General features: G+C 37.6%; 2 protein-coding genes and 1 pseudogene across 3 annotated transcripts in view; all 3 read left to right on the top strand.

Annotated features, from left to right (window-relative positions):
- Positions 1-206: 206 nt before the first annotated feature.
- Positions 207-7,885, top strand: GTF3C6 (general transcription factor IIIC subunit 6). The gene is made up of 6 exons (XM_016137002.2): positions 207-355; positions 727-807; positions 1,827-1,890; positions 1,986-2,030; positions 3,490-3,603; positions 6,325-7,885. The coding sequence occupies exons 1-6, from the start codon at positions 299-301 to the stop codon at positions 6,624-6,626; spliced, it is 663 nt and encodes a 220-aa protein (XP_015992488.1). The 5' UTR covers positions 207-298; the 3' UTR covers positions 6,627-7,885.
- On the top strand, positions 3,786-3,904 carry LOC118606553 (annotated as a pseudogene).
- Positions 7,886-11,026: 3,141 nt separating the features above from the next.
- Positions 11,027-12,600, top strand: part of RPF2 (ribosome production factor 2 homolog) — a 28,635-nt gene continuing 27,061 nt past the window's right edge. The window contains exon 1 of one of the 2 annotated variants that reach the window (XM_016137000.2): positions 11,027-11,154. In XM_016137000.2, the coding sequence (XP_015992486.1) occupies positions 11,132-11,154 (23 nt within the window). In that variant the 5' untranslated portion in view covers positions 11,027-11,131. Of the gene's footprint in view, positions 11,155-12,205; positions 12,345-12,600 lie in introns of those variants that run through there. The other variant, XM_036220965.1, reaches the window with a different exon arrangement.

Genomic DNA, 12,600 nt, shown 5'->3' on the forward strand with positions numbered 1-12,600 from the left:
GTCTCTCCATTCCCTTCGCACATGGTGGTTTCCTTGCTTGCACTTTCTTTATCACTTCTCAGTCGCCAGTCCTCTCCTCCCACCAAGGCCAGAGCTTGAAGGATCTTTAGGTGGTAGATCCTGGCTCCTGCTTTCAGGAAAGTAACAAGGGGTGCGCCTCCACGTGCGCGCGGGGGCGGCCACCTTGCATCCTGGCAGGAGCCGTTTGCGCAGAAGATCCGGGAGCGATTGCCCGCACTCAAGATGGCGGCGTTGGAAGGGCGTGACTAGTGACTCCGGCGCGTGGAGGAGCGGGGTCATGGCGGAGGCCGAGGCGCGGAGTCCGGGGGACTGGGAAGAGGAGGAAGAGGAGGCAGTAAGTATTACAGAAGAAAGGAAACCCGCGCGACGGGCGGTGGTGGCCGCGTCGTCTGTGTGTGAGGAAGGAATCGAGGTGCGGCCGGCGGGACGGAGGCCGACCTGGGACTTCGCTCGCTTCTGCCCATGGGCGCGCGGAGCTGGGGCGGTATGGGGGTGGGGCGGCAGCCGGTCTCAGCCCTGATTGTCCTACGGTAGTCGGAATGGGGAAGTAGGACTGTCTTAGGTAACGTCGCTTGCTTCCTCTCGTGGAAAGCAGGACCTAGTTTTCACAGTGGTGGGATTATTGCAATGGGGATTTGGGGCTTCTCTGTTGACTCTTCTTGCACACTCGCATGCTAGCATGTTAACCCCTGTTTCTTTCACCAGGAGCAGTTGGTTCTAGTAGAATTGTCAGGAATTATTGATTCAGACTTTCTCTCAAAATGTGAAAATAAATGCAAGATTTTGGTGAGTCTTCTGGAATTGGGAGATTTAGAACAAGTGTGAACGATGAAATACCTGGCCGCAAAATATATGTAATTCCATGTTACAAAGCAGTAAACTCTAAGGACAGCCGTAGAAGTACAGTGGGAACAGATGGGAGAAAATGTCTAACTCTGCTTGAGTATCTGCTGGAGAGAGTTAAAGATGTGGAGGAGGTAGCATTTTGATATAGAACAATATACTTTGAAAAAATACATTGTTTTAGATAGGTGGGAGAGATAAACAGTGAAGGGAGAATAATCAGATCTGCACAGACAGGTTAAACTGGAGGAGGGAGAGAGGATATCTATTAAGACTTCAAAGACCTCATACTGTGCTGTTGACTTGAACTATGGAAATCTAATTGACCATCTGTTTTACATCACTGTGCTTTAAAAACCTTTGAGCTACAGTTCGCAAAACTTTCTGTGTTCAACCTTACTTTGAAGAGGATATTGACTGAAATAGACCTTGCTACTTGGATATGAATTAACTAGTCTTCAGGTTGTAGTTGCAGTTACTAGAGCAGTTTTAGCTTATCTTGTGTTTGCCAGGACAAGAAGCTCTAGAGGTTCCCCAGTTTTGGAAATTCATCTCCTTGGTAGCAAGGTTACTATGGAAAGCTTTCCCCCTCCCCTTTTTTTTTAACTGAGGTATAATTGATATATTACATTAGTTTCAGGTATATGACAATGATTTAATATTTGTACATATTGCCTATGACATGATCACACCAGTAAGTCTAGTTAATCTATCACCACACACAGTTATTCATTTTATTTTTTTTTTTGTGATGAGAGCTTTTAAGAGTTGTTCTCAGCAATTTTCAAATACACAGTACATGTTAACTATATTCACTGTGTGCTATACATTACAACCCCAGACTTATTTATTTTATAATTGGAAGTCTGTATCTTTTGACCACTTTCACCCATTTCACCCACCCTTCGCCCCCAAGGCTTTTTCCAGTAATTTTTTTTTTACGATTTTGTGTTCCGATGTAGGGAATTGACACTGAGAGGCCCATTCTGCAAGTGGACAGCTATGTCTTTGCTGGCGAGTATGAAGGTAGGATGATGTCAGATAGATGACGCTTTTTTATATTTGCTTTTCAGAGAAAGTAGTTCTTATTTCTCAACACGTGTTGTTAAATTTTTCTGTAGACACTCTTGGGACCTGTGTTATATTTGAAGAAAATATTGATCATGGTAAGTGATTGCTATGCTCTTTTTACTATGAAGTATTTCAAACATACTTATGTACAATGAATATTAAATATTTCATGTACCCACTGTCTAGCTGTATCAAATCCTACTATTTTTCCAGATAATTTAAAAACATTCCAGATACATTTGAAGCCCCTCATATACCCCTTTTCAAACTTATTTCCTTCCTTCTGTTTTCAGAGTTAGTCATTCACCTGAATTTGATGTTTTTCTTTCCTATACTGAATTTTATATTACATATTTTTGTATTAACAAAAAACAAATAGCATTCTTTGTATATATTCAAATTTGACAAAAATTATACCATATTATATATATATCATTCTATAAGCTTTTTTCAACTAGAGATATGTTTTGAGATTTATACATGTTGATATTTATAACAATTTTCTCTGTTTCTTAGTATTCTATTTGTAATTATACCACAATTCTACAGTTAATGGATGTGTTGATTGCTTCCATTTTTACCAGTAATTATTAATAACTCCTAAAACTTATTGAATGCCTTCTGTATGTCAGGCACTATTCTAAATTCTTCACGTATTAACTAATTTATTCCTTACTACAAGTCTACAAGGTAGATACTATTATCTTCATTTCCTTTTTGAATAAACTGAAGTATAGGGAGAGAAATAACATTCCCAAGGTCTTACACAAAATAAGAGGCAGAGTCAGGATTGAACTCAGGTGGTCTGCCCATGTTCTTAATTATGCTTATTAACTCACCACAAAAATGCTGCTATGAATATTTTTATGTCTCCTTGTGCATGTATGTAAAAATGTGTAAGGTTTACACTTAGAAATAGAGTTGCTAGTTTGATGAGTGTGTGTGTTAGGTTCAACAATGTGAAATGACCAATTTGGACTGAATATTGACAGTTTCATGTAGTTCCACTTAACGATGTTGCTTTCTAACATGTAGTATCGGTTACGCTCACAGCAGTAGTATATAGAGATTTTCAGTGTGCTTCATATCTTTAGCTTCGATAGGGCCTCCTCTTCCATTCTGCCTGTGCTCACAGTTTTCTGTAAAGCTGTAACAGCAGACAGTGGATTGGCAGCAGTTTTTTTCTCAACCTTCTTTCATGATTGGGAATGTCTTCAAGTAGTAAGTCTAACTTTGGTCTTTCATTACCCTAGGGTTGGAGCAGAGCAGGTGCATAGCTTTAATTTCACACATAGATTTGTGTCACTGGAAATATTTGTTGTTTTTGAGTTCAGTTGTGCTTTCAATTGTTATGTATTTTATCTGTCATTTCTCTGTACTTGGAGCAGAAGGGATGAGTTAAATGTTGAACTTACTCCACTATCTTGACAGCTAGTAGTTTGGTTTAACTCCTCAAATTGGAACTATTATGGCTTACCATGATAATTTTTTTTGTATTGTATTTTATTATATTGCATTGAGCATTATAATAATTGAGTTCATTTTATGTTCTAGTGGATGCAGAAGGCAATAATAAAACAGTGTTAAAATATAAATGCCATACAATGAAGAAGCTCAGCATGACAAGAACTCTTCTGACAGAAAAGAAAGAAGGAGAAGAAAACATAGGTTAGCTCACTTAGTTCTCTAAAAATAGTGATTTAATATTGGCTTTGACATGTATACATTGCTGCCAGGACAATTTTTGTTCTTTGTAGTAATAACTATATGTAATACGTTAATTATATTATTGAAGGTACTTCATGAAAAGTACCAAACATAGGCTTAAAATTCAGTTGGGGAGAAAAAAAGTCTATGGCCATGTTACCTTGAACACTCCCGATCCTGTCTGATCTCAGAAGCTAAGCAGGGTTGGGCCTGGATAGTACTTGGATGGGAGACCACCTAGTAAGACCAGGTGCTGTAGGCATAAAAAAAATTAAATAAAATATAAAATAAAATTCAGTTGAACTCAAACATAGCAGAGAACCTTGGGGACAGATAAGAAATCTTTATCTGCTTTTCATTAGAAACAATTGTGAGGGGTTTGTTAAGAAACTTGACATGATTTTCAACCCCAAGGAAATTCAGCAGTGTTGTTTTTGTTGTTGTTGTTATTTTTAATTCTTTGTAAGTAGAGAAGATAAGATGATAGCAGTGTCCTGGATTCCCAAGATGTAATCCCAGAGGATCTCCTGGAAACTTGACAGCTTTAGCAACCTTCCCCAAGAAGCTCACAGCTGGAAGAAGCTGGCCTTTAAGTGAGGGAGGGGCTCTAGGACCACAGTTGTTATTCCTGAGTCTAGTTTTTAATTAGCATTAAATTTAGCCTTCTCCAGTTGCTGATTGTTCCAGAGTGCACCCATACCAGGCTCATATTTGTGGAAATGAACAAATAATCACTTGATGGTTTAAAAGCTCATTGCTCAAAGTCATGTTTGAAATTCTTGTCAATAAGACTCTAGTGATGAATGTTCATGGTTTGATAGATTTATTGTCTTTTAAGGAAAAACCATTTGGAAGGTACATTAATCATGTAGAAATTAATTACATCCACTATATATAACTACATAACAAATCTTTGTTCTTATCATGTATATCCCCAAACTCCCTCTTTTTAGGCAGTCTGTGAAAATAACAGGAAGAAGGAGGTACTAGAAGTTCTAGGATAAACTCAAAAGGCAGATATCAGCCATCATTTGGATACTCTGATTAAAGGAAGTTAGAGAATTTCCTATAGTCTTTAATAATCTGATAGATCTTTGAGAACATTCGGGAGTTTTTGTTAATCAAATAAATTAGTAACCAGTTATTCAAGCCTGTATTAATTATCTATTACAGCATAAAAAATTACCCCTAAAGTTAATGACTTGAAACAACAGAATAAACACTGTCTTCTTTCACAGTTTCTGTGAATCCAGAAATTGGGAGCAACTTAACTAGGTGGTTCTGGCTTGGGATCTCTCATGAGATTGCAGTCAATTTTAGTATATGCTGCTAAAGTGAGCACAAAGGTTGCAGTCAGTATGTTGCTGGGCTGCAATCATCTGAAGACATGAGTAAGGCTGGAAGAACTAATTGTAAGATGGCTCACTTACATGGCTAGGAAGTTTGTGTTGGCTGTTAGCAGGAGGTCTCAGTTCCTTGACTCCCCATAGTACTGTGTGAGTGCCCTCCTGACATGGCAGCTGGCTTCTCCCACATCAAATGATCCATGAGAACAAAATAGAAGCCACGATGTGAACTAGCCTTAGAAGTCATATCTGCAATATCCTATTCAGTGTGAGAGGTGACTACACAGGGGCTTGAATACCAGGAAGGTGAGAATCATTGGAGACCATTTGGAGGCTAGCTACCAAGCAGGGCAATATGCTAGAGGCAAAACAGAATAAATAGGAGATGTGGCCCTTACCTTCTAGGAACTTGCAGTCTAAATCAGATCACATTGAGACAAATGGATGAATTTGACAACACCCATTTCATTCAACTTATTTTAAGTATGTGTTTGGTGGCAAGTATTAGACTAAGTGAAAGTAGAGGATGACTAGGCGAATGGTGCTATTGCAGGAAAAAAGTAGGAAAGAAAAATAGAAGCTTAACTGGAGAGAGAAGAACTAACCAATTTTTGATGGAGTTTCAAAAGAACAACATGAGAAGACATGGGATCATTGATTAGGAAGTTTTAGCAAACAGCTGTATGGAATTAGTTTATGGTGGGGAATAGGAACAGCTGGATGAGTGAACAGGGTGGCATGATAGGTAGAGATGTTTTAATATCTAATGGAGACTGAACAGCTTGGGCTTGCTATAGAAATTAGTGAGGATCCATTTAAAACATTTGGCTGAAAGGATAGTAAGTCTAAAAGAAAAAATCACTAGTATTATTGGAGCAATTCTCGATTATTGGGGTTCATTGAGGTGTTAGGGCTTTGACTATAAGTATGGAATGGAACCAACATTTTTCTCAAGTTTTTTTAAAGAGATGTGTTATTGGATATTCCAGTTCAAAATGACATGTAAGTGTTGATTTGAGATGCTAGATTAGTATTATCCATGGTATGAAAACTAAGTGGGTAAAGAGAAAATTGTAGAGAAGTGACAAAGTTTTCTTTAAGGCATGAGATGGCAGTGAGGGCTCAAATTATCTCAAAATGAGTTGGGAATTGAACTGTGGAAAAAAGGCTTGGAATAATTCTGAAGTAGTTTACTTTTAGTGATTTTGAGTTTTATTTTGACATACAGTCATAGAATGAAAATTTAAAGAAAAATATACTTAAGTAAAATTCCTTTTTCATTGTTTCTTTCTTGGTTTGTCTCCCCACCCCTTCACCCCAACCCCCTCCCCATTAGGTGGTGTGGAATGGCTGCAAATCAAGGATAATGATTTCTCTTATAGACCCAACATGATTTGTAGTTTCCTACATGAAAATGAAGATGAAGAAATTGTAGCTCCAACCCCAGATAAGCCTTTGGAGTTGGAAGAGCAAGAGATTCCAATGAAAGATAATTCTAACCTGAGTTATGAACAGGAGAAACCACTGCATTTGGAAATAGAAGATTCTGGTCCTCTTATTGATATTCCTTCTTCTGAAACAGAAAGTTCTGTTTTTATGGAAACTCAAGATGCTGCCTTCGAAATAACTCCTAGATAAAATTTTTTTTTTGTAATGATTAGTCATGAACTTTTAAGAGCTTTTATATAAAATAATTGACTGTTTAGCTTTCAGTTCACTATTTTATTATTTTTGTTGGCTATACACATATTTCCAATTATAGCTACAACTTAATATACCAGAATCATGAAGGACCAGATATAAATTAAATTTTTAAAAATATGATTTAAATGACAATAGGGACCTTTCTCTGACGAGTCTTTTAAATTGGAGGTTTTACTAAGGTAAGTGTATAAGTTTTCTATTGCAGCCATCACAAATTACCACAAACTTAGTGGATCAAAACAACACAAATATATTTTCTTACAGTTTTATAAGACATAGGTCTGACATGGGTCTCACCTGGGCTAAAATCAGATGTTGGTAGGACTTCATTCTTTTCTGAAGGGGGCTGGTGGACAGGGATGACATTTTCTGTTCATTCAGTTGTTGGCAGAATTCAGTTCCTTGCAATTGAAGGGTCAAGGTCCTCTTTCCTTGCTCTCAGCTAAGGGCCATTCCCAGCTTCTAGAGGCTGCCCGTATTCTTTGGCTCATGGTTTCCTTCTCCACAAAGCCAGTAGTGGTGGGTTAGGTTCCTCTCCCACATAAAATCTTCTTCCATTATCCTATTTCTGACCAACCTTTCTCATCTTCCACCTTTAAAGGTTCATTTGAATGCATTGGGCCCACATCACTATTTTAAGGTCTATAACAATTCTATCTGAAAAGTCCTTTCTGCTATGAAGCTTGAACAGGTGTAAAACAGGAGGAGGGAATGAGGATCTTTGGGGGTGGGGCATTATCCAATCAACCACAGTAAGTATTATATGTCTAGGAACAGAAAAATACTTAAGGATAAAGGTAATGTTCCTGATATTCCAGCCATAATTCCATTCCTTTCCCACTTGAGAAAGATTGGAGTTCAGCTATGCGTAGCAGTCATTCTATTAAGATAACCTAGATCTGCTCTAATTTGTATGTTTTTATGTAAATTATTTATAAACATACCTTGTTACAGGTTGAACTGTATAAAATTATCAGTATTTGATTGTTTATAGAAAACAGGTAATTGCATATGATTTAACCTGGTACTAATAAGTTAAAACACACTTCACATTAATTATATCTCATAACTGTTAGAGCTATAACTATGTTCTGTCAATAAATAATATTCTAGGATGAGTTTTTTTTCTTCAGTAACTTTTGTACTTTACAAAATAACAATTTACCTTGATTAAAAACATTTCCAAATTATAAGCATGTATATCTTCTCAATTTTTATATGACATTTTAGTCTTAGCTTTTGTTTAATAAAAAGCTTATTTTTCCCACCATATGTATGTATAGGAAAGACTGCTAATTACATGACTCAGTATCTGTTCTTCCTTTTTTTTTTTTTTGTGATAGAACCTCAGAATTTTTTCCAGTTATCAATGTGCCCTGCTTTCCTTGCATATGTACATGGCCATGTGACTAATTTTGGGGTGGCGACATGGAATTAGAAGTGCTGAGTGATGGATGATTCTGGGAAGTTACCTTAAATTTTAAGGTGTAAAAGGAAATGGGCCAGCTCATCTTCTCTTCCTACTGGAACATAAATGTGGTGGCTAGAGCTCTAGTAGGCTTCTTGGGTTATAAAGTAACCTAGGAAATAGAAGCCGTGAGTGGCAGAGCAACAAGATCGAAGATTTGGTCCTGATTTTATGATGCTGTCCTGGACTGCTATGAGTAGAGTCAATAAAACCCTTTCTCTTTCTCCCTAGTAAAATGAACTCAAGTTTACCTTTCAGCATTATTCTCTGAAAACCTATTAGACAAGATGATGATAGTACATCAGCTGTGATGCCAGGCAATATTGTTTATGATTAAAAATGATTTACTGGTAAACTTTTTCTGGACCAGGAAGAGTGATAAGAACTAAACATGCCATTGGAAAATACGGGCTTTGGTCTTTCTTAAGTTCTGTTTTTTACTACAGAGATCCCTGGAAACTACATTTGGGCTGTTTCAAGAGATACTGATTCTTAGGGAGCCTAAAGCTTCTAAGCTAGTGTGACTTCTGCACCCACCCAAATGATCTTGTTCCCTTACACCTGATCTGACATTGGGCAACTGGAATAAAGACAAGCCTCATGCTGCTGTGCCATTTCTCATAAAGTGAGCAAGTGCCAGGCTGGGTCCAACAAACTTATTTGGTCTTGTGAATATGAATGTCATTCTAAACCTGTGACTCTTGCTATTGTTCATTGCAACAGCCCACTTTTGGCCTTTACCTGAGAGAAATAACTTGCCTTGTTTAAGTCACTCTAATAGCAACTCTTAATCCTAATTGATAAATTATGCATTTCAGCAAACTTGACAATTTTAGAAAAGTATCAAGAAGTTGAGTGGAAGATTCTTGAGATTTGTGATCTTGTAAATTAAACTGACCTAGACTATAAGGTAAGTTATACCTTAAATCGAAGAGGAAAATAAAGTCATAAATTCTGAGGAGAACATGATATGTTTTAGCTCCTTAATAAATGTTTTGAATTTGGTAAAATAAAATCTTATTTTTTAACTATGAAATATTTTGTAAAACTGGAAATTTTCCACCATTGAACTACCTTACTAACTGGGATTACTTAAAAGCTAATCTTGGAACAAATCTCAATGTAGCACTTCTGACACTAAATGCAATGGGTGGCTTTTGCTTACAAATAATGACATTCTCATGAGGATCATATATTTAAGGTGCCTCAAGAAGAATAATTCTTTAAGGACATTTAGAAATGTTTGAAAATCCACTTATTTGTTCATTACGTAATACATAGCTGATCATAACATTTATTGACGGGCCAATTTAGTGAAACGATATGTGCCTTTCTATTCATGTAGCAGCAGTTTGTAATTTTTTAGAATCCATCATTTTCATTTTCTTTTGTTCCAGCAGCTTATGTGAAACTGAACAAACTTCTTAAAATGTCAGGCTTGCATAAAGTAATCTTCCAGAAATGTTTTCATTGATTCTGGAAATGGATATGCTATATCTTTTATGACTTACGATTATCTCCTTGTGGAATAGGAAAATCCTGTATATAAAATTGTCGAGAAGTACTCTACATTATTTATTCACTACAGAGTGAATATACCTTTTAAGTGATGATTTATAGTTTCTAGGTACTTGTATTTTTTTTTCTTCTAAAATTCATTGTTTATATTTTTTTGAGGGCAGGGTTACTGGATTTAATATGGTCATACTTGAATATCATTAATAAGAATGTCAAGGTAGCAGAGGTCCTAGTTTTCTCAGATCCAAAATAAGATTTCTTTCACTCTCATGTCTTAACAAACTCTTATTTCCTACTCATGTTCCATGCTCCCATTTTGTGATTGTATTAGTGTCCTACTGCTGCTGTAACAAATTACCACAGACTTAGTGACTTAACACTCTCATTGCTAATAGAAATGTTAAATGGTGCAGGCAAAAGATAGTTTGACAGTTCCTCAGAATGTTAAGCATAGAGTTACCATATGATTTAGCAATTCTGTTCTTAGAGAATTGAGAAGTCTACACAAAAACTTGTACCCGAATGTTCAAAGCTACATAATTTGTAATAGTCAAAAAGCAGAAATGTCCCTAAGTTTTTAAATGGATAAACAAATATGATAGAATGGAATGTTATTTTCCTGAAAAAGGAAATGAATTACTGGTACATACTACAACATGTCTAAACCTTAAACATGAACATGTGATCATAGAAAATGAAACAAGCCAGACACAAAAGGCCTCCTATTTAATGGATTCGTTTATATGTTATGTTCAGAATAGGCAAATCCATTGAGATTAATGGTTGCCAGAGGGATGGCGAGGAGGGGGGCGGTCAGGGGGTGGATGGTCTGGAGAGTGACTGCTACTGGTCTGGAAAGGGTTTCTTCTTTTTGGGGAGATAAAATATTCCAAGATAGTGGTGTTGCTTTCACATCCCTGTAAATATACTAAAAACCACTTAACAGGGATAAATTTAATGGCATGTTAAGTATATGATTTAAAAATTGGAGGTACAAGGTACAGCAGTGTGATTTTCTGCACACCTTTCTATGTGCTAGGCATTGTGGTAGTTATAAACTGATTTCACAGTTGTCAATAGTGTACCTTTCACATTGACATTCTTAGAGACTACACAAGTAGACCTGCAACGTTTCTAGCATCCTGGGGATTCCCAGACTAACACCTGGCCCCTGAATACCTGATTCAGGTTATACACAGGTGGGTACATGAAGCTGCTAAAGGGATGTTAAAAGTGTTAATTTCTGGGACAGCCTGGGTAAAAACCCATAACCAAAGGAACAGAACAAGATTCCATCCAAAAGGGCCGCTACCATCCCCAGGCGTCCTCGGAGAGGCGGTCCCAGGAAGTGGCGACACGTTCAAGTTCCGGTTCCGCCGGTTCGGGAGTACAATCCCGTCTCGCGGTAACCGCGTGGTGCACGTGTGTTCACTAAGTTCCAGTAGCAGGAGCGATGGACGCTTTGGATCGGGTTGTGTAAGTTCGTTGGCTTCCTACCCCGGGGGATGGTTAGGAGAGGGGCTTCTGTGGCGGGATGGAGTGATGTAGCCTTTGTCTCCTGCTCTTGGTTACCACTCTGCTTTCTCACATCCTTTGCCGGTCGGACCCGTGTAGGGGCCAATCGATCCACCAGCTGGGTTTCCCTGGGTTGGTGCCGCCTGCGAGGGGACGGCCAGCTGGGAATCCCACCGTGGCGGCTGCGGGGTGGAGGTGGCACTGAGGAATTGGCCGCTTTTTGTCTTAGCCAATTAGAAACGTCCTGGTTTCCGAAGAAGTGTGAGGGAGGTGGGAGAGTGGGGGCTTAGGAGCACAGGCCTCGGAGTCTATGATCTAGGTGACAGTTCGGAGGCGTCCACTTAAAGCTTTATGACGTTGGACCATTTAATCTCCCCAAGTCTCACTTTACTTTGTAAAATAACATTCATAATTGTACCTCATAGAACTGTGAGAATGATTTGTGAGAATGTATGTAAAGCCTTGGTACAGCACATTAAAAAGTGCTCATTAGTTTTTTTTTCTCTCAGCCTCGTATACTTCGCGTAATCCTTGAAGGATATCTGTTCTAAATTCGTTCGAAAAATATTCGTTGATCTCGTGAATGTTCCTGAGGTTATTTGCTGTGGTTTTCTTACGATTTACCTGGGTTAACAGTAAACACCAAAAGCTTTTAGTCATTAATTCAGAGATTTTTGTGCATTTGCTATATAGTCTTCTAGATGTGGGAAGCAAAGATGACAGTTTTAGAGTCTAATTGGGGGACAAATAACTAATAAAACATATAAGGTGTTATTTGCATTCGTCGCTGATTAGTGAGAAGTAACAAACACATGGAATATAGAGCATATAGCATTTACTTTGCTGTGTAGATAAACTAAATATCTCTTGATTTGATTTAATAAATAATGTGTATCTTTATTAGCCAGTAAATGATTAGAAGCTTTATATGTGCTTGACATTTTATCTGGTGAAAATTTTAAATATAAATGGTGAACTAAAGTGTGTGTATATTCTATTTTGTTTTGTTGGTTTTTTTCCCATCCCACCCAGTTTCCATAGGACTGGAAGAAGGAGAGGGAGGGTCAAAGTTATTTAAGAGAGAAGGAATTCTTTCAGTAGATGGCAGAGAACTTGCAAAAGCACGATGCTCACTAATAATGGAAGCAGAGGTGAAGCCCTTTTTCTGAATAGAAATGTATAAAAACATTCTACTCCTGCTGTCACATCATAAAATCAGAATAATGGATTTATTTTCTCTTCATATTTTTCAGGGTGATTGGTCTAAATGAGTTTTTAAATCTAGCTCATTTTGAAGATTTGTATGTTCTTGGGAAAACTAACTCTCTGGCCTCGATTGCCTCATCTATAAAATGAAGATAATAATTGTGCTTGTTTCATAGGTTATGGTGAAGATTAAACCTTAAT

This window comes from Rousettus aegyptiacus, unplaced genomic scaffold, assembly GCF_014176215.1.
Source record: "Rousettus aegyptiacus isolate mRouAeg1 unplaced genomic scaffold, mRouAeg1.p scaffold_m13_p_1, whole genome shotgun sequence".
In the NCBI taxonomy this organism is placed as follows: domain Eukaryota; kingdom Metazoa; phylum Chordata; class Mammalia; order Chiroptera; family Pteropodidae; genus Rousettus; species Rousettus aegyptiacus.